Raw genomic sequence first — 27,995 nt, 5'->3', positions numbered from 1 at the left:
CCAACAGCCATCAGGACCCATAAAGGTGTCAGGAAGGAGGGGCTTTCCCAAGCAGAAAACTGGCTGCCCAGTGGGCATGAGACAAGGGCCCACAGGGCCAGAGCTAGCTGGGACAAGGTTGATGGAGAGCCTTCTGGGCTGGGAGCAGGGAAAGCTACAACCTTCCAGCGAAAGGCTAGGCATCTGGTGATGACATACTAAACTTACGACCTGCCCGTCCCCCACCCCCACACACAGAGCCAGGCTGCAGGCCCAAAATCAACCCAAATGCTTTAATGTTTAATGGCCCCTCTCCAGGGCCCACACCCTTATTACAAACCTCAATGAGGCTACGAGCCCAGCTTGCCAGCCTCTCGGCTCAGTTTAGCACTGTAAGGTGACCTACAGCAGGCTGGTGGTGCTCCAGCTTGGACAGCAGCGACATCCTCAGTCCACATCTTTGGAGACCTCCCAGAACTGAGCAGTCATCACTCAGCCTGTCCCTTCCAGTCCCTGCGGCTGCCTGGCTTCCAGCAAACACACAGCTTTCTTGGGATAACACACCAGGTGGGGTTGACAACTCAGGGAAGCCACCAGTGTCAATTCAGGACAGGCCTGGGACCTCCTCAGAGCAGCAGGCCCAGAACAAAGATGCCAGCCCCAGGCCATATCCCTGCACCCCTGTAGCAGGGGAGGGGAGGGGCAGGCTCCCTCAGGGAGCTACAGGCCCAAACCCTGGGGCGACTCTAGAAAGTGTGGGCGTCATATACTCTGTCTACTGTACCACTCCAAGATAACCAAGTCCCAGTGGAGGAAGGTTCTGCCTGGGGTCTGGGCCCATCCTAGGGAAGGAGCAGAGAGAAAACCATGATGGGTGTGTGTCAGGCATCACCCCCACAACAACCCTGTGAGGTAGGCTGTGTTGTCCTGTTTTACAAATGGGGAACTGAGGGCTCAAGAGAGGAAGGAAGTAACTTGCCAGGTTACACAGCAAGAAACACAGGAGCCAGGATCCAAGCCCAAGTCATTTGGGCTCTAAAACCCACATCTTCTCCAAGAAGAAACAGGAAATAGTCCTTCCTAAGAGCAAGCCTCAAGTTAAAAACTCAGGGACTGTCATGCCAGCGGGAGGGGATGGGGGGCGTGAAGGGGGGGCGTGCGCAGGTGAGAGCCAGAGAAACTCGTTGGGCATGTCCACCCGACCCTGAACAGCTGTGCAGGTGGAAGGGAGGGGTACAGAAAGTGATCCCCAAACAGTAGCTGTCCAAACAGCACGAGTCACCAGCACTACAGGTAATGGCTCCGGTTGCCCAAAAGCTGTGCGTGGGGCGCTGGCTGGGCTGCGCCTGAGGTCTTGTGGCCCCAAGTGGGCAGTGCCAGGCCATTGAGCCAGGCGGTTTCCAGCAGACTGCGAAAGCGGGCCCTCAGTGTGGAGCTGCATGGGCTGGTGATGGGAACAGGAACAGGTGAGGCACCGCGGGACCCTCCCCCAGCAGTCGCCTCTGCTTTCTCCTGACCAGGGGTTGGTGGCTTCCTCCTGGGCTTCCTGGCTTTGGGGACGGAAGACTTCTGGGCCAGGGCTAGGCTGTCTGGCTCATCTCTGGCCACGGTGGGTTCTGAGGAGGAGGGCACAGATCCAGCCTCAGCCTCCAAGACACCTGGAAAATGAACACAGTCAGGATACAGACTCCAACAGCCTCAGGGCCTCTCTCCTGGCCTCCACAGCCATCTACACCAGTGCTTCTATTCTGTTCCAGGCCAGTACGGCCCAGCAGGGTGACAGAAATCAGACCCTTCTTCCCTACATGGGCCCGCTGGCCAGACCATCACACCGAGAGGGCGTGCTTCTCCCCAAGTGACGCCAGAGCTCATTCTGATGAGGACACCGCTCAGGCGAAGCTGTTTGGGTGCAAAGACAAGAGGAAAGGGGCACAACAGGCCAGGAACCATTAGCCTGGTCCAAAGGCCCACTGTACAGATGAGGAAACTGAGGCATGGAGAGAGGGCCATACAGCACAGAACACCATCTTTCTGCTGGAGCCCAGGCAGGGACTGCCATGAAAGCAATGCCCAGACACAGCGGGGTATGGGAGGGGGCTCCTGACCAAAAGCATACCTACTTAGAAGGGAGGCTGCCCGGGGAACACTATCTAAGGACACCACAGAGGCATGGCACCCAAAAGATGGTGGGGAGGACCCATAGCTCAGTGAGGGAGTGGGGACCGGAGTACCAAAATCCAGCCAGTGGCAGGAAGCTGGGCCCATATTTTCTCACCAGGTCCGACTCCTGCAGGCCCACTCAGAGCAGACAGGGACTGTGAAGAGCCTGGGCCCCACTGTCCAGCACGCAGCCCAGGAAAAATGACCCGTCTGTCTCTGGGCCACAGACAGCCAATTGTATAGGGAGAAGACAGGGCTGGGGCGGCCTCTGAATGATGCATGATACCCACCCACATTCTCTCACTCAAAATAGAAAGCTCATATTTATATTTTCTTTTCACCGTTAGGTCAACTACCCCAACTTCTTAAGTGCTTTGGGGTCAGCAATTTTTGTCACCCAGACTGCAAGCTCCACACTTGCCCCTCATTACCACAGGCCCCTTCTCCACTGGACCTGGAGCCTGAACCAGGTAAGAGCCCAGGGCTTGCAAGGCTGTCAGGACAGGGAGGGGACAAGGAATAGTTCTATGGATACAGCCCGGACAGACTTGGTGGTAAGAAGGCAGGAGAGCGGGGAGAGACAGACAGAGCGGGATTCGGGCATTGATACCAGATCTCCTGATGCAGGAGAGGCAGCAACGGACACCTTGGGGCACCGTCACCAAAGTCCCGGAGGAAGCAGTGAGATAGTGTCACACTATGTGACACCGCAGCAGCTCCTGGGGGCAAGATCAAGCTACTGAACTGATCAGGTGGTGGCCCGGGACACACAGAGCGCACTGGAGGGCAATGTGCACAAGACACCATTTAGTTGGGAAAAGCAAACTGCAAATCAAGGCCCCAACTCATTGGGAAACTTTTGTGACTGCAAATACTCGGGAAGACTGAAAGCTGCACACCAGAGAAGGCAACCGTGTTGGGGCTGGAGCTCAGAACAGGGAAGGCTAGGCGGTATAGACACGGGAAACGACATCAGATAGAAAACAGGGCCAGCGTAGACCCCAAGAGCCCAAAGCAGCCTGCAGCAAAGACACAGAAAGCACAGCAGAGGAGGGGGGCAGATTCGGGAGGACGCAGGGCCAGGATGGCCAGGAAAGCGTTTCCATGTGGACAGAGCAATTGGCATGTTCAGAGGCTTAAAGGCTATGAAGGCTCTCAGGGATGCCTGGAGGCTCAGAGCCCACCCAGCAGGCCAGCTCCTCCCCTGGCCCCAGTTCTGGGGCCTCCTTGCCCTTTCCAGAGGCCCAGGACCCCCTCAGCCTCTGGCTGTGAGCACACACAGGCCACACACCTGCCACTCACACAGCTCCGGCGGTGACTGGGGCAGTTGTGTGCTCACCCAACTGGCGGCGTACACAATCCCGCCACTGCAGGCCTAGCAGGTCAGGGTAGATGTCAGGCAGCTGGCGCAGTGCCAGCAGTTTCAGCATGCGTGAGGTGCATCCCCGCAGCGCCCGCTCCCGCAGCGCCCGCTCCTCGGACAGTGTGGTGGGCCGGAGCTCCACGCGGTGCTCCTGCAGCACCAGGTCCACGGATGCAGGGGGCAGCCTTGGGAAGAGCCGCTCCTTCACCAGGTGGATGGGGACAAAGATGGCACCAGCCCGCACCACGTGGGGGAAGGGACACTGCTGCGTGCACACAAAGCGCTGCAGCTGGGACAGCAGCTTGCCCAGCAGCCCCTGCACACCCTGGCAGTCCTGCCACGCTGCCTGGCCCCAAGGCCCGGCCATCTCAAGCCATTCACGCAGCTTCTCAGGCGGGGAGTGGGCCACCGAGCCCGAGATGGCGTCACACAGGGACTCATGCAGTCCTGCAAAGTGCTGCTCTGGGGAGTCCACTGTGGCAGGGGCAGAAGCTGGGGTCGGAGCCTGAGCTGGAGAAGGCGATGGGGCGGCAGTCTGGGCTGTGGTTGCCACGGCCACAGCTGGAGGGCTGGGCAGCGCCAGGTCGAAGCAGGCCACGGGCAAGGGCTGGGTGAGAAGCTGTAGTCCGATGGGCACAGACGTAGGGGTGGGAGAAGGCTGAGCAGAGGCAGGGGCTGAGGTGGGGACGGATGGGACCACGGCTGCAGGCAGGGGTGCGGGCCGGAGGATCTTGAATTTTCGGAACATGAAGGCCACGGAGCTGTGGAAGTTGGTCTTTGGAGTGGCTTCTGCGGTCACTGGCACCTCAGAGACTGTGTTCCCCAGGGGTGAAGCATCCATGGCTGCAGGAGGCTTGGCGTGCACTGCAGGACTAGGATCCTTGGTAGGAGACTCTACCACAGACTTCTTCACACTCAAGTCCAGTGCCACCTCCTCCCTAAGTGAGCAGTGCACCCCCGAAGGGGCCTCCTGGGTGGGAGGGGTCCCCCTGGAGTCTTTGTCACGGCTGTCCTTGGGAGCTGGGGGTGCGTCAGGCTCAGCTGCGGCCTCTGGCCCCTGCACATCCAGGTAGTCACGGTAGGGGGCCAGGCTGAAGACGTTGTCAATAATGGGCATGGGCGGAGAGCCTGACGGCAACGCAGCCTCGTTGCGTGGAAGAGCCCGGCGCGCTTGCGCACAGTGGGGGAGCGCCGGGGGGGTTCGGGGAACTGGACTGTCTGCGATAACAATGGGTGCCCCAGGGTGCTCACTGAGCTGGGGCTGGAGTTTCTCTTTCCTGCAGCTAGGCAGCCACACTGTGTCCTCGGCTTCCCGTACCAGCTTCTCTGCAGGCCTCACAGGCTCTGGGCATGGCTGACTGGCAGGCACAGGCTGGCACGCCCGCTGGAAGGCACCGGGCTGCGGCACAGCCTGCACACAGTTCTGGGAAGGCGGTGACCCTCCGAGCCCCGGGGATGCTCCACAGAGAGAGAGGTCCTCCCTGGCATAAGGAAAGCCCAGAGTCTGGGGGGCAAAGTCCAGTGGGCACCGTGGAGTGATAGGTGGCTCCAGCTTGAGGCTTGGTGAGGGTGCTGGGAGGGGAGCAGGGGAATAGGAATAAGTGTCCAGCCCCACTGGGGGCATACAGTGTGTCTGGGCTGCCTGCTGCCTCAGGTAGGGGCTGTTCAGCCCACCAGCTGGGTACCCAACCCCCTTGTGGGCTCCCAGAGGCTGCAGTGGGGGAACTGAACTGTAGTTGCTCTGCTTCTCTGGGTGGCGACAGGCTGGAGGGCAAGACAGGGCCTGTGGAGGGTGGGGCAGTGGGTAGTGGGATGGTACTGTATCCTGGTAGGTTGGCCCTAGGGGTTGAGCCAGCTGGGTCCAAGGACTGGGGGGTCCCTCGGACAAAGCCTGCTTGGGGTCAACAGAGTAAGGACCTGTGTACTTGGAGGCCAAGAAGCCCGGGCTGTGGATGGTCCGATACTTGTCCAGGAATGTCTGGCACGGGGAGAAGCTCCCTGATGCTTGGCACGGGGAGAAGCTCCCTGAGGAGTCTCTGCCAGATCCCCCAGCTGGCACCCCACGCAAGAAGGTGCCATCCAGGGACTGGCCCTTGCCAGGAGCCAGAGTCAGAGAACAAGGTGGGTCGGCTGGGGGTATTAGGGGCCCAGCCACCATTGTCCAATCAACATCCAGTGACCTCTTCGCTGCCCCTTCCCCCAGGCACGTTGAGAGCCCGTAACACAGAGGGCTGCGATAGACAGGTTTGGGTGCTGCCAGCGGCGGGCCTGAGTAGGAATGAGCCTGGGGACTGAACGGCAGGAGTTCGACAGGACCAGGGTCCCGCACCTTCTCAGAGCTCTCTGCTGGTGGACGGTAGAGCAGGCAGCCAGTCAACAGGTTGTCTCCCCGAAGTGGGGGTCCTGCCACGCTGGTAGGATACAAGGGTGGGTACGGGGTCCAGGATGCCAACCGCTCAGACCCTACTTTGGGGGCACTCCCCATGGGGCAGGAGAAGTAGGCACCCTTGTAGCTGCAGGGGTCCTGGTTACCAGCAGAGGGAGGCAAGTTGTGCCCAGGCCCAGAGTCGGCCTCCAGGCGGGGCAGCTTGCCATACATCACAGGCCCCAAGGTGCCCAGTGGCCGCTTCTCCGACATCACTGTGAAGGCTTCAGCCCTCCGGGGCCCCAGCTACTCAGCTGCTGACCTGGAAGACAGAGGGAGAGGCATGGGCTATCAGGGAGAGAGGCATGGGCTGTGAGAACAGGCCACAGCTAAGCAATACAGAACCGCTGCTCTTGCTGGCTTATTGCCACACCTAAGAACTTGGCACTTACTGTGTTTCCCCTAAAACAAGCTGGACCATCAGCTCTAATGTGTCTTTTGGAGCAAGGATTAATATAAGACCTGGTCTTACATTATAGTAAAATAAGACCAGGTCTTATATTAATCTTTGCTCCAAAAGATTCATTAGAGCTGATTGTCCAGCTAGGTCTTATTTTTGGGGAAACACGGTAGTACATGCTCAATAAAGACTGAATGAATGCGTGCATGAGCCATATAACACAGAAATTCCCAGCTTTATTGTTTAAGCTTCAGAACCCTTTGTTAATGAATTCTTATGCAGCCACCCTACACATACTCCCCTACCTCCACTTAGGAGCCCCTGTTCTGCATTCCTCCACATGACTCCCAAGACCCGTCGTTGGGCTTCAGACTTTGCAGGACATAGTCTGAAGATCATTTTGTTGGCTACTCCTCTCCTCCATATACAGATGAGGAGACCATTCAACCCAAAGTAACTGATGAAAGAGATGGGACAAGAGGCAGGCTTCCTACTTCCCATGACAAGCTCTTATTCTAAGATGCCATAGTGATCTTAAGATGCCCACTACAGCCAAAATGGGGAATCGGGCATTGTCTACAAATTCAGATTCCCTGTGACACTGTTTCCAAAGAGGGCCATATATGCAAAGCGAACTCCAAATGCCAAAAGAGCCAAGACCAAAGAATGAGGCAGACAAGTCCAGCTTGTCGATTAATGAGTTTAATAGGGAACGTATGGACAGAAACGCAGTCCTGGGCGGCAGCAAAACAAAATGGATCCCAGCACCTTCCACCCCCCCCAGACCATATGCTTGATTCACCTACGCAGCGAGAATGTGGGTGATCGAAGGGATCAGGTGCCGTGAGGCTCTGGTGCCAGAGCAAGTTAAGAGCTAGATAACATCAAGGGCAACTTGCCCCGAAGGGAGAACTCATGGAAATCCTGTAATCAGACCAGAGCTCTGTGTACATATTCCAGAGCTCACTCAGGGGAAACGGAAGGGGTCATGGGTCCAGGTTCACCAAGATATCAAGATGGCAGATCAGCTTTAAGATGGAGTCATTTATGTTCCACACAAGATCTGACTTGCCAGTCCTATTAAAAATGGCAGAAGCTAGGCCTGGAATCCAGGTATCTAGGCCCAGAGCAACACAAATACTGTTTTTGGTTCCGGAGGGTGGAGATGACCCTCAGAGGTGGCCAGGTGCATCACTTTAGCCCCGCCCCCAGCAGGAGAGCCAAAGTTGTCCTGTAGATGGCGCTGTGGCACCAGCTGGAAGGCTCCAAAATTGTAGGGGAGAGCCTGTGTTGATCTTAGTCCCTAAACTACAGTTGGCTATTCCAAGGCATATGGGGGCAGCACAAGACCAGGACAAGCAGGTGGGGAGGAAGGAGGATGTGAATGTCCAGGGAGGGAGCCAATACCGCCCACAGAGCACTAGTTGGCAACTACCCCCATTGTACTGATGTTAAAACTGAGTGCCAGAAAAAGACTAAGGCCCTGAATGAAGCAAAGTCAAGCAAGGATTGGGACCCAGGTCCAGAGAGGTCAAGCGTGGGTTTCCTCAAGGCAGCAGGTACCACCCAGTGATCTATTAGGGGTCATGAGGCCAGTCTGTTGGGCCACATTAACCTGCCTCTACCTCCCCCAGCACCCTGTTTCCTGAAACCCTCAGGTGGCTTAAAAAGAATGAATCAGCTCAGTCTTGCTACGATTAGGCCATGGGCCAGGTGTCACAGGTTTCTATCACCAACAAGCCAAGACCAGCCCCCTCTTCCAGCCCTCTCCTCCCTTCTGGCTGGTGGCCATTGACAACCACAGGCTCAGAGTTAGGCCAGCACATTTGGGGACAGGAAAAGCCAAAGGTGGTAAGGTATGGGGGCCCACTCCCATCACAGCCTAATGGCACCAAGGAAACCAGGTGGGACTCTCAGACAGCTGGCCCACCTCCTGGCCAGCCTAGAAAACGGATGCCCCAGAGAAAGCAGGGAGGGGCATCAGGACCATAGGCCCGACAGCAGTGCCCTGTAACAGGGACCTGCATCCTAGGGGGACGCAGCTTTGCAAGAAGGGGTTGTACGGTTGTGGGGTGCTAAGCCCTGCCATCTGCCCTGGGGAGCTCTGGAGTAATTAAGTGCTGGCTCTGGTCTCACCTCCCTCACATGCTCCTTGGGGCCTCCCCATACCCACCTCCAGTACTAGGAATCCTTCTCTCCTGGGCTCTGTCCACTGTGTGCCCTTCGCCCTAGAGACTTCCTGAGACCCCTCCCCCCGCTCCCCGGGGACGCAGCCAGGAGAGGTGAGGCCACTTGGCACCCTCAGGAGTCTTTAGGAGAGAGATGGGTGTTCCAGGGAGCCATCAGAGGACTATGAAGGGGAAGGGGGTGACTTTACCTCCTGACAATAGGAGATGGAGAGCACAGTACACACTCCCTTAAGCGAGGCTCCTCCCCACTCAACGCAATAGCCAAAAGTAGGTGTCTCCTTCCCTGACCCACGTAGTGAGGCAGTACGGCAAGCAATTGCTTGAAGGAGGGTGGGACTCCAGGCCGCAAGGTCACATCATCCTTTGGGCCAGTTTGCTGGCTGAGGTTGGAGTTGGGCTGGGAGGCCCCAGCTCAGCCAGGGCCCAGGGCAGGGTCCGTAAGAGCCCAACAGAGCTTTGTCACCCCCACCCTAAGCAGCAGGGGAGGCAGCCAGCTTGTGGCCCAATTCCCTTTTTCACCTCTAGGGGTTCTCCGGATAGACGTTGGGAAAGACCAGGAAGAACAGAGTGATCCTGCCCAGCTGTGGCCTGCGTCTGGCCTCTCTCAGAGGACTGAATCGGACCCCCTCCCCGTGTTCTCACACCTCCTGGAGCTGAGGTTCTGGGCCCCGCTTTCGCTAGAACGGAAAGTGGGCAGCCCAGGCTACAGTACAGGGAAAGGAGTCAGCGGATTGGCCTCCACCCACTTTCCTCCGCCTTCCCCGCCTATAATTTCGTTGCTTGGGGCCCTCAACCGACCTGGCTTTGGGGCTTCCGGGTATCCCCACGCTCTGCCCAGCGGCACTAGGGCGCACGTGCACCCCAGCAGGCTGATGTACAGGCCGCCGCCACGCATGCAAACCCGTGCCTGCAAGTATGTGCGTGGCCCACATCTGCACACACGCTCCTCCAGAACTGCGTTCTTGCCTCGCTCGGGCCCCGGCACATGTGTGCACGCAGGCAGGCCCTCGCACCGAGCCCGCACCGACCGACACCCAAAGACTGGCGGGAGACTCGGAGCAGGGGGCAGCCCGGCCGCAGAATCCGGGCAGCCACTGCCTCAGGGCGATCCCGCCGGCCTGGGCTGCGTCCAGAGGGTGAGTCAAGCCGTAGCGAGGAAACCGCAGGGCCGCCCCGTCCCAGTAGGGTGCGTCCACGGCCCCGCGGTGCCTCAGTGCCCGCCGCCCAACAGGCCCAGACCCCTGCCGCCCCCTCAGCTCCGCCCGGGCAGTCCACGTGAGCCGGACCCCGCGGGAGGTCCGAGGGCTCGGCCCGCGCTCCTTCTCGCCAGCCCTGCGCCGGGGCCCCGCCGGAGCTCCAGAGCCCTACTGGCCCCGGGAGCCTCGAAGTCGGGGGAGAGTAGGAGCAGCGGCGCGACCCCGGCCCCGCAGCATGTTTGCAGGGGGCTGTGGGCCGGCGGCAGCCAGGAGCTGCCCCACCTTGGCCCAGGCCCGGCGCGCTCCATCCCCGGACCGGCCGGTAGGGGCGCCCTGGGGTAGCGCCGCCTGCCCCTTCCCCACGCGCCTCCCGCAAACTCGGCCCAAGTTTCCGCGCCGACCAAGCGGGCGAGCTCCTACCTGCAGGGCGCCAGGCTGCCGGCTGCCGGCTGCCGTCGCCCAGGGCCGCGGCAGCATCCTCCAGCGCCGCTGAGGCCGCTGGTCCTTGTCTGGCCAGGCCCTACGCGGGAAGTCGCGGTGAGCTCCGAGCCCAGAGCCACCCTCCTCGCGGCCGTTCGCGCCGCCGCCGGGCGCCGTCTGCGGTCCCAGGCGGGGCGGGTTGGGGGCGGAGCGGGGGCGGGGCGGCTGGCGCGGTGGGGGCAGAGCCCGGCTGCGCCTCTGGGAGCCTGCGCTCCCTTGAGCCCGGGGTGTCGAGGGCCTGCGTGGGCTAGCCCTCCAGGGACTCACTCGGCCAGGGGCGCTGTGCACTGTCTGTACTCACCGCACTCCGCGAACCAGTGCCCGTCGCGCCCATCGCACGCCTCCATTCAGCCACTCCGTTACATCATTCATTCATTGCCACTTTCTGGCTACATGGCCTTGTGTATGACACTTGACCTTCTTGAGCTTCAGTTTCCTTATTTTAGTAAAACTGGAATTACATTATAGTAGTGGTGCTGTAAGGCTTAGAAGAGGTTGTATTAAAATACCTGGCACACAGTAGGTTCTCTGAATCCCTTGGCCAGTACTAGTGGCATTTCGTAGTGGAATGAAGAAGAACTCCTTAGCCGTCCCCTAATCTCGGTGCAACCAGCAAGGACAAATTCCAGACAAATGTATCTCAACTCCTGTTAGGGCACCACACCTGTGTGAGGAAGGGGTGATTTTCCCATCCCTGTAGTGAGCCAAGAATGAGGATGCTGGGGGGTTTGCTAAATGACCTCAGTGTGTACCTCTGAATCTTTTTGGCAAATCTCCCTCAAGAAAGGCCTGAGCACCTGTAGCCTGGGAGGTGGGATGGGGTGAGCATTCCCAGCCAGGAATGGTATGTTGCCCAGAGAGAAGCTGGAGGGGTGGAAGGGCTGTCCCCATTTGCCCTGACTCTCTGCGCCACCTGACTTGGGATGAGAAGCCCCTTGGTGCTGTTACCTTCTCTGAAGAAACCTGGTCCCTCACAGTTTCTGGTCTTGCCAAGAACTGGGTACAAGTGTGTGCAGTGGAGAAGGGGGATACATGTGGACATGCAAAAGTTCAGAGCAAGTTCATGGGGCAAAACCACCCAGGCCACCTGCTCAGATCCCAAAGGTCAGGGCTGCCTGAGTCAGAAGGCAGCTCAGGCCTGAGGCCACAGGTTCGAAGAGTCTGGAAGCAGCTAGAGCAGCTGGAGCTGAGGAGGAGGTAAGAATAGGAAGAGGAAGCAGAGGTCACCTGGGGTGGGGGAGGGGAGAGGGTATCACTTAGTTGAGAGCTGCAGGGTCCTTAGAAATAGTCTGGTGAGAACCGGGGAGCAGACTCAGAGATGGTTGGGTCACATAGCAGGCTGGGACAAAAAACCCAGATCTCCTGGCTCCCAGCCTGGGGATCTTCCTTCTGCCACACCTTAGCATCCGGAAAGTGTATCTGTGTTCTGACAAGCAGCGGTCATGGTCAAACCTCAGGTTACAGGCTGCTTATTCTTCGCTACTCTTACTTCTCACCAACTCTGCCCTTCCCTCCCACTCTTCCAGCACAACACCCCTTCCCCCACCTCCACCCTGCTATTGGAGGGTGAGGAGGAGGCAGTGTTCTCAACTCTTAGGGTTTAGGACGCTCAGGTGTGTGCTCAGGTGGCCAGGTGTTCTCTCCAATCTCTCTGAGCCTGAATGAGGCCCACCCAGACCAGGATACGCCTGATAGGACCCTAGGGGCCAGTTAAGAGTCTTCCACCCCACAGAGTCTTGTCCTAATTCAGGGGCACTTCACCAAGACCACAGTTCTGCTCCTTTAATCAGTGTCTTGTCCATTCCTTTTCAGTATCACTTAAACACCTTGGAATGTAAAAGAGAGGACACAGGGTAGGGGACTTGGCAGCCACTTTGTAACTCTGAGCCTCAACTTCCTTATCTGCAAAGTGGGAACCGTGAGATCTGCCTCATAGATAGAGGTGAGTGTCAAACAAAATTAGTGTGGGAAATTGCTTATAAGCTGTATCAAGCTCTGTCGAGTGTCAGTTGACTGTGAGTTCCTGAAGAACCTGACCTTGCCTTTTTCTTCTCTACCCCAAGGGTCGTGTTCAGAACCTGTGGAGAGAGGTGACTATCAAGTCTTTGTTGGATAAAGGATGGTCATCAATAGAAGGTGGCTCCCCTGGGAGCCCTCATGTGTTTATTACGCTGTAGTCTTAGAGAAGAGAAATGATATTGGAGTTAGAAGGAACAGTCTGTCATTATGTGGGCTTCCTGGGCAGAGTTAACAAAAAGTAACATAGAAGAGACTGGAGGGAGGTTCACACTCATCACCTCCTTCACCATACCAGGTCTGCACAGGCGTCTCAGGCACACGCCCCATCCACCCCACCATAGACACTGGTTACTCCTCCTGGCTCCCTGGGAATGTGAGGTGAGAGGTCAGCTCCCTGAACCTCAGATCATTACCTACAAGGTTATTAACAACAATGTGTCTCCCTCTAATGAAACCACACCTGCTGTTTACAAATCTCTTTCCTTCCTCGGAGGAGCTCATTCTCACTCCAGAGGAGGGAGATGTGGTGCTGGCAGGCACGCTACAGGCAGAGAAATAGAAAAGTATGGCACCTTTCCCCAAGACACACAACAATGGTCTCCCCAGTTCTTTCAGACCCAGCTATGAACATTGCCTCCTCCAGGGAGGCCCTCTGGACTGCTATTACAGTACTCTCTGCCCTCTCTACTTCCTTATCCCTCCCCTACTCCCACCCAGCAGAGGACTATCTCAGTGTTGGTGGGTGGGCAAGGCAAGGAGCTCCTGCTTGGAGCATGGCTCTGTGCCAGTCACTTGATAGACTTTGTCAATTAATACTCACAACAACCATATGAGGCAAGAGTTTGAAAAACAAGTAAATTGAGGTTTGACCTACTGAGCTGTGTAACCTTAGGCAAGCCCGTTGACTTCTCTGTTTGCTCCTCAGTCAAATGGGCATGATGAGAACATGTACCAGGGCTTGTGTGGATTTAATGAGTTCACAGCTTTCTCTGTAGTAAGCCCTCGACCAGAGGTAGCTGTAGAGAGGTTGGTAGGGGGAAGCGTCTTCCCCAATAGCCAAGAAAAGGAGGAGCTGGGATTCCCCCAAACCCTTCTGAGAGAAGGCTCAGGCACAGCTGGTGGTCAGGAACCCTCTGCCACACAAGTACTCGGAGCCTAAGATTGGCTGCACCAGTGGTCGGCAGTATGGGCTCAGAGCGCCTGGGTTGGCTAGGACCTGGGCGTGGGGCAGGGTTGTGGAATCTGATCGGAGTGAGCTGAGCTACTTCCCAAAGGTGCGCTGGCAAGCTGGAGCTTCCTTTCACCCGGAAGTCTGGGGAGGCAGCCCTGCCATGGTGAGCTGGGATTCAGGAGCACCCCCCCAAACTCTGGAGGAGCCCCACCCCTACCTCCAGAGGAAATCAGTCTCTCAGAGGGTGATCCCAAAGACTGGGAAAGGTGGGTGGGCCCCTCTGGAGGACAGCGCCTGCCAGCCTGCTGGCTACAAAAAAACCCACACACAATAATTTGGGGACCTTACTATAAGGAAGGGGGGAGCTCTCTGATTAATTAACAGCCAGGGTGGGTTGACTATCCTTCCCATCCTTCCTTCCACCAAATATTGAGGCCCGCCCCCAGGCTTTGTGGTAGCAGTGAGTGGGTCCCAGGTGCTGTTTCCCAGTGCAGGGAGAGAGGCAGGGGGAAAACAGTCATGGGACTCTAGTGTGGTAAGTGCTTGTGTGGGGATGAGGCTGCCATGGCTGAGAGAGGCCTAAGGAATAGGGGCTGGGCCTTGAGTCAGGGGAGGGCCCTCCATTCAGTCTGTGTCAGAGTCCAGCCACTGGGGCTTCTGGCTTGGTACTGGAAGCAATGGGAAACATTCCCTCCCTACTTACAGAGTGGTCTTTCCTATGCCCACATCTGATCCTAACTTCCCCCCGCCAGCTTGGAGCCTCCATGGCTCTCCAGTGCCCCACTCGGGCTTCTGCCTGCCTCCCAACTGCCCCTGCAGTCCCCAGAGCCAGCCAAGGCTCCTTGCTGGGTCACACCGCCATGCGTTGTAACATGCGCTCCCTCAGTCTTGGCTGCTATCTGGCTCCTTCCTTGCTAACGCCTGTCTGCCTCTAAGGCTCAGCTTAGGCCCCGTCCTCCAGTAAGCCTTCCAGAGCTCCAGGCTGGGTTTGGTCGCCTCTTCTGAGGCCTCAGAGCATTCGGCACTCATCTGTGTGCTAGCTGCAGCTCCCTGTGCTAATACTGCCTGATTACAAGCCTGACTCCCCTACTAGACTGCGGTGGGATCTCCAGAGCAGGCCCAGGGTCTGCCTGAGCTGTGACTCCAATGCCCAGCAGGGTGGAGTCAGCCGTGGTTATGGGGAGCAGGGCTCATGGCACAAGAGGACTCTGCACATCTGAAACGGAAGAAAGGCTGAAAACCCTCCCCAGGCCCAGTGGTAAGGGCCTGAAAGGAGTCTCTGCTTCCCAAAGCTCCCCTTCACTCGCCCTCTCAACCTCCCAGCTACCATCCCCCATTTCAACATGGGAAAACTGAGGCCCAGACAGGGGTAAGCAGCTGCCCAGGGTCTGGGCCAGGAGGGCCTAGAACCCAGGTCTCCTAAAGGCCTGTCCAGTCTGTACCTTCTTGTTCTGACACTGCCTCTCCATCCCATCCCCCAGACCTAGGATGGAAAAACACCTGGCTGAGCTCCACCTGCATGCCTCATGCTGCCTGCAAACCCATCCTTGGAGGCCCCCAGCCTGGGGCTGGGGGTGTGAGAAGAGGCGGGGGAGCCCCTAGGAAATGGGGAGAGGCTGATGCAGTGCTCCCTCAGTGTTGCAGCAGTCTGCTCCTCCCTCCCCGGAGCCTGGACTTCTGCCAGCCTCCCTAATCACCTCCTTTTCTTTCCCCATCCAGCGCCTCTCTCCTGGGATCCCCTCCCCCGGCCTCTGTGCACTTGGCCAGCAGCACAGCTGTTCCCAGGACGGTGGTTTGGGCCTGGGCGGCCTGTGTTCACAATCCTGACTCCTGCCCAGTGCCCGCCTCTCGTTGGTCAGCCTTTGGCCTCCATCAGGAATTACCTTCCCCCAGCTCTCCAGTTCAAAGGTCTTGGGGGGCTGCTAATCCAGTTCCTCCTGGCCCTGCCGCAGCCCCTTCCCTCAATGCTGGAGCACTCTCCCCTCCTACCGTGGGCAGGCCCATGGACTGTTCATGGAAGCTTTCCTGAGGCCGGCTGAGGCAGTGGGGTCTGGGCCAGGTGGTTGGCACTGCCCCCTCATTAGCAGCCCGCTGGGGTTTCTGTCACTTAGGGCTGGTTACCAGGCAACAGCGTTGGAGGGCTCAACTCTGGCTTGGGGCTGGCACAGGCTGCTGATGAGGGAAGAGGCTGAAGCCAGGCCTGCTGAGGCCAGGGTCACAGTAGGGAAGCCTCGTGCTCCCAGGAAGGGTGGGGGCACTGCCTCAGCTCTGCAGCCGCAGATACTCCTGTTATTGTCTTAGCTTAGACCCTTAGCCCTGCCTGAGGAAAGGGATCTCCAGGGTCCTCCACAGAAACACCCACACGCAGAGCCCTCAGGTTTCCAGAAGGCTGAGTGGGAGCAGAAAGGGACACTTTTCCCTCTTTAGGGCTCTTTGGCTCTGTGGCCTTACTGACTACCACACTGTGGCCTGAGGTGTAGACCATGAGTCAGATTTCCAGTTTTTAGGGCTTAGGCTTTGGGTCTAAATCCTGCTGTGCCTCTCAGAGGTTGTGTGACCCTGGACACACTGATTGCCTGTCTGAACCTTGGTTGCCTCACCTGTAGAATGGGATTATAACCCGTGTCCTGTAAGGCAGTGCGCAGTGTAGAAAATGCTTGTCGCAGTGCCTGGCACAGGGTCTCCTCTCCAGGCCTGTTACTCACTTCCCCCAAGCCCTGCTGTGTACTCAGCCTCAAGCATCCCACATTGCAAGGAGGCAGGGTTGCACGCTTTACAGATGCTGACAACCTGCACATGGCGACCTCGCACGGTCAGGGGATTCAGGAATGTGCCATCTTCACGTCCAACAATAACCTTGTGTCCCCACCCTGCCCCTTGCTCCCCCATCCCTGCTGACTTGATTGTTTTTTTAGTTTAACACTCATATAGCCTTTACTGTGTACCAGGCACTGTTTTAAATGCTTTACAAATATTAATGTGTTTGATTTATCCAATCCATTTAATGGATTAAGTCACTTAATCCATTTATTTTATTAATCCATTTAATATATGAAATGAGTTAATGCGGAGGTGGACCAAAGAGCTGTGGGGGGACAGGGGCCTAAGCACACCCCCCTCCCATGCTGGGGTGACTTCGGCTGTGCTGCTGGCTGGATTGGACACCAGTCCTGCCTCCTGCCACAAAGCCATTGTGCACTGGTGTAGCCACAGGCAGATCAGAGTTTTAGGAAGAGCAGTGATGGCTAATTAAAACTTCTGCTCTGGGAGGCCCCCTGGGGGCCAGGATTGCCTCAGTCAGTTCTCTTGGGAAGGGCCCCTAGTTGGCCCCCTGGGCCCTAGTAATGATGCAAGCTCACCAGGCAGAGGATAACAGGCAGGGAGGGAGGGAAAAGGGGGAAGGAAACAGGTTGGGAAAAAAAAACACAACAATCCTCCTCCCATGGTGAGGGTAGTGACTTGGGAGTTCCCAGACCATCTCTTAATTGCTGAGTAACTTTGGATTAGTGGCTTGGCTTCTCTGAGCCTCCATTTTCTCATTGAAGGGTAGAGATAATAAAAACTCCAGCCCTGGAGGGTTGCTGTGAGAAGATATGGATGAAAAGTACCTACCATGTTTCCCCAAAAATAAGACCTAGCCAGACAATCATCTCTAATGTGTCTTTTGGAGCAAAAATTAATATAAGATCCTGTCTTATTTTACTATAATATAAGACCGGGTATAATATAATATAATATAATATAATATAATATAATATAATATAATACCCAGTCTTACATAATACTGGGTCTTATATTAAGTTTTGCTCCAAAAGACGCATTAGAACTGATTGTCCAGCTAGGTCTTATTTGCGGGGAAACACAGTAGCACAATGCCTGGTCAGAAGTGTGAACTCATAAAATTGGAGCAGTTACTATCATGTTTTTAAACCAGTGTTACTACCAAAGGCCTTTCATACCCACAAGCTTGTCTAGTTCTGAGAGCATCCTGGGAAGGAGGAGAGTAGGGATGAGCATTCCATTGGGGAAGATGTTTAGCCTCCACCTTTCTCTCCTGGTGACCTGGGTCTGAGTCCTGGGCCCTACGAGGGTGTTGGAAGAGCAGGAACAGGGGTGACGGGGTGCTATAGGAGGTCAGACAGAAGGTCACAAGGCAGTCTGGGATTCAGATGGAACCAGAGCCCACAGGATGGAGAAGACTTAACTAGACAGAAAGTAGCAGAGATGCTTGTTGAGGGTAACAGCCTAAATAAGGGGCTGAAGAGCAAAGTGCAGAGTGGTTAGAAGCCACAGGCAGCCAGTAGGGCTAGACTTGGGATGGGCTGAGACATCTAGGCCATGTGACTGACAGCCCTCTGCTACCCTGCTAAGGCCTGGGGTCTGGCCCTAGGCTGTGAAGAGGGGAGTATGGGGAGGGAAGAGGATGCTACTTTTTTCCTTTCTGGTTGCAGCAAAGTGGAACTCACTAACTCCCCTGTCCTCTGTCTGGGGCTTAGTCTCATTCCCCATATGTGAGACCTCTATTGTCACAGCACAAAGCCATCTCCCTGGGCTCTCCAGCCCCTTTGGGAGGCCACACAGCCCCAGACCCCTCCAAGATAACCCAGCTCTGTGACGTCACCTCTGTTGTCACAAGCTGCCTCCAATAGTACCCAGCCCATGCCTGCCCAGGACAGGGCAGTGGCCTCTTTCCTCCTTGGTACTCCTACCAGAGCAGAGCACTCGGCCCTCCAGGTTCTCAGTGAACACTTCCAACAAGGGTGGCCTCAGAACACAAGTCCCTTTGGGCCAGGGCCCGGGCCATGGTGTGGAGACCAGGATGCATTTTAAGGCAGCTGGTCAGCCCTAGTAAATCAACCATTTCTGAACAAACACTGCCTGCTCTGGGCCTGGGTCTTGGGCTCCCTCCCTCCCTTCTTCCTGCAGCTCCCTCCCTTTGTGCAGTCCCCACCTCCTGTCAACCAGGCCACATGTAGCTCACTTGGCTTCAATTAGCTCAGTAATTAGCACCTCATCAGGCCTGTCTGCCTTTGCACAGCTCCTCTGGGAAGGGGTTCCAGGAGATCTCCATGACATCAGGGCCTAGGGCTGGGGCAAGGCCAGGCAAGCCCAGGGGTGAGACTGCAAGGCCCCTGTGGCCTCCCCACACCCACAGCTTGCCCCCCCACCCCCACCCCATTCACTGACATGGGTTTCCCAGCATAGGGCAATGGTGCCACCTGAGGAGCCCCACTCAGGACAGGGCTTCCTGCAGCAATCCCTCAGCTCCCACACACACCTCCTCAGCAGCTCTGCTTATTTGGGGACCCCTGGCTGGCTGGGAGCTGAGGGAGATGGGCAGGGCAGGGGGAGGGGTAGGAGGACAGCCAAGTCCCCAAGGTCTCCTAGGAGAAGGAGGCAAAGCCAGTTGGGGTCAGATCAGGAAGCTGAGGTGGAGTCGGCATACGGGTGGCCTATGGCTGGTGGACATAGAAAAGGACACAGAGGAGACACAAGGTGCTGTCTGAGAGTGTGTGGGGCCAAAGCACAGAGCAGTGGCTCTGGGGTCGGGCAGGCTGACAGGTCCCCTGACTAAGCTCAGTTTCCCCACCTTTAACATCAGGACAGTAATAGGAACAGCCCCTAGGCTCCAGAGAGGATAATAGGTGAGGTGTGGGGTGAGCAATAGTGCCATGGGGTGGGAGGCAGGTGGCAGTGGCGCCCAGGTCATGGGGCAGGAGGTGAGAATCAAGGGAAACCACCTTTTGCCCACCCTCTACCCCCACCCGACTCAGAGCTGCACTGGCTCAGGGAAAGAGGTCTTGATGGGGGCTGGACAGGGCTTCCAAAGTCTGCTCAGGCTTGGGGAGAGGGAGAGCACATCGAGCCTGGGTAACCAGTGTGAACCGCAGCACAGAATATTCAGACAGGCAGGAAGTCAGCCTGCCCCCAGCTGAGGCCCACAGACTGAGGCAGCGTGGGGCTGTGGTCAGTCATGAGACTCAAGCCCCAGCTGCAGGAGAGGCAAATAGCCTGCAGCTGGGGAGAGGCTTGGCTGGGGCAGGGCCTGCTTCCCGGGTGAGTCTCCAGTTCAGGCCAGAAAGTCCCACTGCTGCTTCGCCCTCCTGGCACTGAAACCCCAGTACTGCCTCCTTCCCTGAGATGAGCATTGCCTTCTTAGGGATGGTCTGGTGAAAAAAAATGGCACCAACCACTTAAGCCAGGCCCAAAACCCGACTTGCCACTCTTAGCTGAGGGACCTCGGGCAAGGCCCTTTACCTCTCCGAGCTCCAGGGTCCTTGTGTGAGGGATGATGACCCCGACCCAAGTTCATGGTGAGGGTCCAGTGCCCAGTGTTCCCACACACTTGAACGGGCCTGGGAGGCAGTAAGTACTCAGCGGGGCCTGTGTTCCTCCTTCCTCAGAAAGTCTTGGGACCCAAGAAAGTGTGGGGTTGGAGGCTGCTTTCCTTGCTCTGGAAGTTCTGTGAGTCAAGGCGGGGATGCCAAAAGCCAAAACCCCCTCCCCAGTCTCTCTTTCGTCCAAAGGCTCAATGTGGCGGGAGAGGGGCAGGCCAGTCCTTCCAATAACATCCCCTGCTTTCAAGCCTCTGGCTCCCTGCCCTCCCTCAGCTCCCCCAGCCCAGCCCACCGCCTAGTCCCTGTTCTTTCCCTATTCCTACCAGGATCCTGATTCGGAGGCAGCAGCCAGGAAGCGTACCAGGACAATCCTAGTATTAGGAACAAATGACCTTGAGGTGGGTTTGTTCATTTAAGGAGAAGGGACTGAACTCCATGCCTCCTTGTCACTAGTGGGCAGTCAGAGGGGCTGCCTTTGCCCTGGCACGGTCCGCTTCGCCCGATGATCCACTGAGTGGCACCCTCCGGAGGTCCAGAGGGACTTCCTGTGGCCCACACCTCGGGTGCTGTGTGCTGACCACCTCACCCTCCAGGAGCCACGGTCCCTGCTTGTTCCCAGAAGGGGCAGCTTGAAGCCCTTGAGGGCAAAATGTTTAATGAAAGAATTTTGGGGCAGCTGAGGAGATTGTGCCCACTACCCAGCCGGCTATGGGGCTGTTGGAGGTGGTAGGGAATGCTGGTGAACCCAAGAGGTGGATCTCGGCTTGGAAGTGAGGCCTGCCCTGCTTTGGGGTTTACACCAAGTTCCTCTACCAGACTAGCAAAAGCACGTTTGTGTCCTGGCTGCACCCAGCTTAACTTGGTGACTTCAGGCAAGTCACCGCACATGGCTGACCCATTGTCTCATCTCTAAAATGGGGCTGTTATGCCTTTCTTATTATGGAGGGGGGAAGGAGACCTCAAAGGAAAAGCAAGTGGCACATTGCTCACTTGCTCACTCACTCCCACCTGCCAGGGACAGGGCTGGCCCCCCACTTCGGACAACTGCCCGGGACAGCCTCTAGGGATGGGTGAATGCCCAGCTCTCCCAGCTGGACTCCCTTCTGCCTCCTCAGCGCAGAGGAAAAGGAGGCATGGGGTTACCACCTCTCCCTCCAGGTAGTCCTGTCACTTTCTGCCAGGGCACCTCCCACCCCATCTAGCCTCTACCTGCTTCTGCAAGGCCCTGAGGGCACCTTATCCCGTCCCTCCCTATTTCTCACCTGCCTTCTCTCTCACAATCCCCTCTTCTGCCCCATAGGGTGTGTGACTCCTGTGTGGCTCTAAGGCCCAGAAGTGCACCCAGCCCCCTTCATCCTCTCCTCCACTTCAAGGTCTGAGCCCAGGCTGCTCCTGCCCCACCCCTACCAAGCTGGAAGACCAGAACAATCCAGACAGGGGTTTCAGTCCCAGCTACCTCTTGCCTCAGTTTCCTCATCCCGTAATTTGGGAGTAAAAATACCTAAAGATATTGTAAATGAAAAAGGGGCTCTGTAATAAATTCAACAAATTCAGTGACAGAAAATAACCTTACAGGGTGATCTGATCATAAATTCCTAACTGAGCAGGTCATGGTGGATAGTCAACCCCCAGGCCTATGAAAGGTTTATCTGTGACTTAAGCCAGCCCTTCCCTTGTTCTTGTGCATCTAGGTTAATGCACCTTTGAAATGCCAGAGTAAACCTCTTTCTCAGACCCTTTGGAGCCTAACCACCCTCAGGGAAGCACATAATCTGTTAACTCTCCTATAGTCCCATCAGAGAGATTCCTGCCTTGCTTCCTTTCCCTTTACTTTCAGGTAGTCTTCCTTGTGGTTCCTCCTTAATTCCAAACTTATAAAAGAAGCTGCAAAACTGTCATTTGCCAGAACATTTGAGAAGTTGCTTCATAGCATGTCATCAGCTTGGCTCAAATCAACTTTTATAAAAAATTCTCTACAGGTTTGGCTGTTCTTACATCGACAGTATGTTGTGAAACTAAATTAGAAAACCAATATATCTGGTGTACATGTCAATATAAACAAAAGGAATGAATGGATAAATAAGTGAACAAACCCTTGAGTCCGCGCTAACTTCCTTTTTTAAAAACTCCAGTTAGCAAACTCAGATGCTCTGTTGCTCACATTGTGTCACTCGGGACCCCCCATCGTGGGCCCCATCTCTGTGCTGTTGAGGTCCCCCATGCTGAATACACTTGCAGAGGTGGGAGGCTGCGTCAGCAGTCAGAATGAGGCCTGGTGGGGCTTTCTCTGACTCAGGAGGATGTAGAACAGCAGCCCAGACCCCATGCTGTGGCTCCTTCCCAAAGGGCCTCATGTCCTTAGCTCGCAGCAGAGGCTTCATGCAGGGCTGCTGCCAGCCCCCATGGACTGAGAAAAGGCACCACTCTGGGCGCATACAGTCTGTGCCAGGACCATGTGCTAGATTTGCGTGTGGAGCATGTGCTAGATTTCAGGAACTAGACGCCATTTTGGCTGCACGCCCTTGTGCATTATCCAACCTTCAACTGGCAGGAAACCAGTGACCCCCACCCCCACCCCGTAAATCTGAGAATGGCTGAGTGGCTTATGTTTCTCCAGGCAGACTTCCCGCGCAGCAGCTCACCCTATGCCCATGGCCTCCAGGCCCACTCCTTTCCAAGCTGGAACTGCCCCCCACAACTCCCCAACCACCAGCCCTTTAGCCCCTCAGCTGACTGGCACAAAGCAGTGTTGGTGTTAGGCTTTGGCCTAAGGTCAGGATGGAGGAGAGGAACAACATCTCAGCTCAGCACAAAACAATTAAACGCTGGCTATCTTGTTTTAAATCCTATCAGCTGTTTCCTGTCCTGCCACACCCCACTCAGGTCACAGGTCTCTGACATCTTCTTGGGTTCCACTCCCCACCCCTGCCTAAAATGCCTATTCTCCCATTCTCATTTGTAGCAATTAGCCCTCCACCCCCACCCCTGCAAACCAGATGCGTCTCCACACTTCTGAGCCCACCCAGGCAGCTCGCTACGCTAGGGGCACCTATCAACCCAGGCCACAACCACCTTCAGCTGCAGTGTATCTTTTAACAAGCTGCACCCACTCTTGGTGACCCCTTGCCCACCCACATAGAGAAATGGACAAAGAATGATAGAAAGATTCATTCATCTGGGATTTTTTCTTTTTCTTCTTTTCCATTAGTTTGGGCATGTTCCCACCTCATCATTTTTAATCTGTCAAAGCCAATCTCAGACACATTTTAGATTGTGAGCACATGTCACAGGTTTGCCATAAACTGGTTAGCAAAGGAACCACTCAAGGAAATCAAAACACAATAGCTTCCTCCAGAATCCTGGGAGAAGTTAAGTAATAAAGTAATTTGGAGCACAAACACTAAAGCCAGACTACCTGGTTTCTATCTGAGTTTTGCCCCTTTCAAGTTGTGTGACCTTGAACAAGTTTACTTAACCTCTGTGTGCCTCCATTTCCTCACCCGTGAACAATGGATAACAATAGTACTTACCTCATAGGGTTGCTGTTGTGCCTGAAATGGAATTGAATTCAAGTTAAATGAATTAATAGATATAAGCTACTAGCACAGTGTCTGGCACACAATAAGCATGATAAGAGTGTTAGATGTTATGAGCAAAGTTTATATAGGAGAAGAAACAGGAATGTTAGATAAGGTTGTTTAACTATGTACAGGTCTGGTTAGCTTTACAGGGCTGTAAAGCTGTCACATTCGTATCAGCTGTGTGGGTTAAACCTGGGTTATACCAACCAAGACCGTCCTTCCGGATCGCCAGGTGTGGGCTGTTAATCAGAAATACCAGCTGCAGACGTTTCTTGTTTTGGTTTTGAGTCTGGGATATCTTTCTCTCCCAGAGTCCAGCCTGTATCCCTGACTGATTATCAGGAACATCTTTTAATCAAGCAGAGCTTGGGAAGGGGAGGTGACAGAGGGGATGAGCAAGCTGGGGTGCCTGTTCCATCAAACAGAAGGTGCTGGCAGGGCTAGTAGTGGGCCCTGCTGCTACCCAGAGGTGGCCAGGAGGTGCTGGGCAGTGAGGCCTGGGACTGGGCAGCTAAAGCTCGTCTGTGGTCCCGGCCATGAGAACAGCTCTCAAGGGCTAGCCCTAGTTCCTGGCCGCAGGCCACACTGTCTTCTGAACCCTTGGCCTTCATGGAGCTCCTTCCTTGAGTTCCCAGAGCATTGGCAGTCTCCAGAACCCTCTGCCCAGCCTTCTGCCAGCCTGAGTGTCCTGTGGAGGAGGGGAGGCAGGACTGCAGGAGGACCCAGCCAGGTTCATCTGGGAGCCAAGAGGGCCTTGGCAGTTTCCCAGGAGCTGGCACGGTGCCTCCTCCTCCACCCCCGACTTCCCAAGCTGGTCAGGCCCTGGCACAGAGCATTCAGTTAATAAAGCTGTGTTGCTGTTGCTTGCTAAAACCAAACAAAGATACAACAAGGTCATCTGACATTTAGTAGTTCTATCCAATAGAGATATACCAGCTACATAGTTTTTAAAAAATTTTCTAGTAGACACAAAAAAGTAAAAAGAAACAGGTGAAATTGATTTTAATAATATATTTTATTTAACCCAATTTATCAAAAATATTTCACATGCAATCAATATATGAAATTATTAATATCTTTCATTTCATGCTAAATCTGTGTGATTGTACACTTCTAATACATATCATGGGGACAGAGCCAGGAGTGCAGTTTCCAGGCTCTCGGCCTCACGTGGAAAGGTGCTGGCTCAGGTAGTAAATGGCCATCAACTGTGATTGGATGGCCATCAGCTGTGGCTAGTTGGCTATCAGCTGTAACCAGTGAGCCATTGGCCACTAATATAACTGCAGTGGCTATGCTAACAGAAAATGGGGGCTAGCAAGAAGATGGTGGCTGAGCTGGCAAGAGCGGATTGTGGTTAGCAAGTGGGGTTGGTTGACTGGCAGAGAAGTGGACAGCGGGTTGCAGATAGTATGGCTCCTGCTGCCTGTGTCTCCAACCCAGCCTCCAGTGAGACTAGTGGTATGACTCCCCTATCTATGGCTCCGTGGGTGTTCCTTTTTGGCTTCACCATATCCTTCGTTCTTGTTCTTATGTGGGGAGCGGGAGCAGAGACCCTGCAGGTCGCCTAGCACGACACATGGTGGAGCTAGCAGGGTCCCCCACACGACACATATCAATGAGGACTAACCACTGAAGGGGAGGAAAAAAGCTTTTCCTTTTAGGTTCAGTTACTGGGGCCTGTGAATTGAACTGACAAAAAAACAGATTAACAGAGGGGAAAAAGTGTTTTTCTACACATATAGGAACCAACAAGCGAAGCAGCTGGCTTGTTAAATGATTAAAGTTAGGAAAAGGGAGTGGGGAGAAACAAATAGATTTCTTTAGGAAGACAAGTAGCTTTTTAGAAGAGATGGAAGATAAGATTTGTGATAATATTTGTCTATAAGGTATGAATAGTCTCATCTCCTTCAGGGCAGTAAAATTGGAGAGGGGATTCATGGCAGCCTCATTTCCCAAAAGTTGCTGCTTTTGGTCAAGTAAGGGAAGCTCCCAGGAGGCTTTCTTCTGCATCTTTTGAACTCAGATGTCTTCAGCTTAAAATAATCTTCATGCTAACTCTGAGATTCCGAGGGGGTCCCCACACCACATTTCAAGTGCCCAACAGCCACACGTGGCTAGTGGTTACCTTATTGGGCCGCACATGTGGAGAATCACCAAATCCTGGAGTCCCAGGACTGGAGAGTCCTGGAGGTCCCAGGAAGCGTCCTTCTGCTGCCTCTCAGACCAGCTCTGGCCCCTGCTCTGCTTAAGGATCTCCCAAGTGTGTGTTGCCCACTGCCTCTTCTGAGCAAGCTGGGAGGTGGAAACTGTCATCTTGGGCAGAAATCTCCCTCCCTACTATGAAGCCCAAAACTTTCTCCAAGCGCTGGCACAAACCCACTGTGGAGATGGCAGGCAGAAACTGTTTCATTTTACTCAGAGAGTCGATGTCCCAAGAGCAAGTGGGGAGAAGGTGATGCCAGCACACTGCTGAGTCAACCTTCCTCTGCGCCACTGAGTGGTCTCTGAGACCCGCGGAGGTGAGAGCCCACGTTCTGGGTAACAGGCTTTGCGGATACCCGCTACGCAGCTAGAGAGCCCAGCTCCGACTCCCAGCTGGTATTCGGGCAGCGGGTGCCCCGGGCTCAGATCACATCTCTCCTCCCCCAGCTGGGAGGCACGCAAACCTAACGCAGCGCCCGGGTTTCACAAACTGAGGCGCATTTCCTGCGCGGCCACGGCAGAGCCCCCACCCTCGAGCTGAACGGGTTTTCAACCAAGTCCCAGGAGCTTCGGGAGAAAACTTGAGGCCTTCCTGCCCTGGCGGCCCGCGGAGGGAGGCGCCTCGGCAGCCCTCTGCTTCCAGGCCACCGCGGCTAGCGTGGATTTCGGCGACCTGGCCGCTGGGGCGGGAAGCTCCTGGGACGCCTGATGTAACCAGGCACCCGGCTTGCAGGAGAAGGCCCCAGGGCGGCCGCCGCCTGTTTACAGAAGCGGGAGGTGACCGGATGGAGCTCCAGCCGCCGTGCCCGCGTAGCCTCCCATCTCTGGCTCTGGGCGCATTACCCGGTCCTCCCGGGGATCCGAGGGTCCAGAGCCTTGGAACAGAGGTCCGAGGGCTGCTTGGCTCCCGCGGGGTATGGTCGTGTTTCAGCCTTAGACGTTCTAAGACCCGGAGCAGAGGTGGTGCCAAGGGGTGACCCTGAATGGGCCTGAGTCCCCAAAGCAACTCAAAATAACATTCAAACCAAGTAAAAACCTGGAGCTTGCTGTGCTCAGGCGACTCGTATTTGAACACAGCGTCTCCACTGCGGTGGTAGCAAGTCCCCGCATCTCTCTAGTCTCAGTTTCCTCATCTGTAGGACAGGGAGCACGTTGCCATGACAGTCTCTGATTGAAAGCCTTGTGGGAAGCACTCCTCTGGGCCCTCCAGAAGTCTGCCTCGGGGGAAAAAACCCTGCAGCATTTCCCAGGGTCCCTCCCTGATTTGTTGGCATGGAGTTTGCTCCTGATGGGGGAGAGTTAAGTCCTCATGCCCCCACTCCTGACGGGGTGAGAGCCCTGTGAGCAGGAGCATTTGGGGGCCAGGTCTGAGCCAGGTGTATGGAGCATTAATTATGATTCTGAGAGTTATGTCAGTCCCGTGAAAGGCATACTAGTGAGCGCCCTGACCAGGTAACTCCAGACGCAGGGTGGAGCGTGACCATCTGGACAGCTCTATCGGACCTCAGATGGGGGCACCGCACCCAGGCTTGAGCATAAACGGAGAGCTCTCTGAGGGCTCATCGCTCAGGCCACAACTGACAGCTGACAGCCCCTGTGCTCGTCCCAGACGGAGCGCTTGAAGCCTCGTCTCCTGACTATCTCAGCCGCCAGTCTGGATGCCCGATGCTACACGCCCTATCGCCGAAGGGACTCTCGCTAAACACCAGACTCACTCATCCTTCTTTTGCAGGACTGTTCGCCTTGCCTAACCCTACGGCGTGCAAATCTGTGTGACCCTCTTGTGTGAAACCGCCCTGCCTGGACTATTGGAGGCCGTCCTCTGGCCGGAGCCTTGGTTGATGCCCGTGGGAAACTGAGTCAGCAGGACTAGATCCATGGCTTTATTCTAATAAAGTCTGACGTGGAAAGACAAAAACGTGTGTGTCTGCTACTTTGACACAAGCTAAGGCAGGACGGTATAGATTTGGAGAGGGTGTGGTGTGGGAAGGGCTCCCTAAGCTGGAAGGTAAGAAAAGAGGGGAGGTTCCCCTGGGGAGAGAAAAGCCTGGGGGAGCTATAAGAACAAGCATATGGGAGGTCTGGCCAGAGAAGAGGGCCTGGGGGGTCAGGTGGGGACTAGCAACTCATCTAGGCCAGGAGGATCAAGGGAAGTTCTTGAGTACAGGTGGCAGATCAGGGGCAGATGAGACATTGTTGGTCCTGTCTCCATTCAGGCTCTCCATTTCCAAGCCCGTGGGCATATTCTCTTTCCTCTGTGGGCCTCAGTTTCCTCCTCTCTAAAATGGAGTCAGCTCCCTGTTTTGCTCTCAGCTAAGAAGGTGCTTCATACCTGACTGTGTGAGGGGCTCATATACAAATGTGACAAAGAGAATGGTGTCAGAGAAGACCTTTCTGAGGGGCGTCTCTCTCCCCTGGATTCCCTGGCCCCAGAGGGAGAGGCCCCAGGCACTTGCCCTCCCCAACCCTGGCAGCAGGTCTGGGATGCC

General features: G+C 55.6%; 1 protein-coding gene and 1 long non-coding RNA gene across 4 annotated transcripts; one reads left to right on the top strand and one right to left on the bottom strand.

Moving 5' to 3' along the window:
- Positions 1-258: 258 nt before the first annotated feature.
- LG03H15orf39 (linkage group 03 C15orf39 homolog) lies at positions 259-10,327 on the bottom strand. Of its 3 annotated transcripts, none has more exons than XM_019751030.2 (3): positions 10,133-10,327; positions 3,431-6,189; positions 259-1,637 (listed from the first exon to the last, which is right to left on the bottom strand). In XM_019751030.2, the coding sequence occupies exon 2, from the start codon at positions 6,138-6,140 to the stop codon at positions 3,438-3,440; it is 2,703 nt and encodes a 900-aa protein (XP_019606589.2). In that variant the 5' UTR covers positions 6,141-6,189; positions 10,133-10,327; the 3' UTR covers positions 259-1,637; positions 3,431-3,437. The 3 variants fall into 3 exon arrangements, with proteins under 3 accessions (XP_019606589.2, XP_019606588.2, XP_074184398.1); XM_019751029.2 differs by having other exon boundaries at positions 3,479-6,189; XM_074328297.1 differs by having other exon boundaries at positions 1,485-1,637; positions 3,442-6,189.
- On the top strand, positions 8,314-27,424 carry LOC109457836 (uncharacterized). Its single transcript, XR_012494878.1, has 2 exons — positions 8,314-9,652; positions 27,239-27,424. It is a non-coding gene; the product is annotated as an uncharacterized LOC109457836 (long non-coding RNA).
- The last annotated feature ends 571 nt before the right edge of the window (positions 27,425-27,995 follow it).

Source organism: Rhinolophus sinicus, linkage group LG03 (genome assembly GCF_036562045.2).
Source record: "Rhinolophus sinicus isolate RSC01 linkage group LG03, ASM3656204v1, whole genome shotgun sequence".
Classification (NCBI taxonomy): Eukaryota; Metazoa; Chordata; class Mammalia; order Chiroptera; family Rhinolophidae; genus Rhinolophus; species Rhinolophus sinicus.
The sequence above is the reverse complement of the archived record's forward strand: the minus strand, read 5'-3'. Positions and strand labels throughout refer to the sequence as shown.

Excerpts from the sequence above, each read along its gene's own strand:
- LG03H15orf39 (XM_019751029.2), bottom strand. The coding sequence starts at position 6,140 with ATGTCGGAGAAGCGGCCACTGGGCACCTTGGGGCCTGTGATGTATGGC. Across the intron at positions 1,638-3,478 it reads TTGTGTACGCCGCCAGTTGG|GTGTCTTGGAGGCTGAGGCT; the intron begins GTGAGCACACAA and ends TTCATTTTCCAG.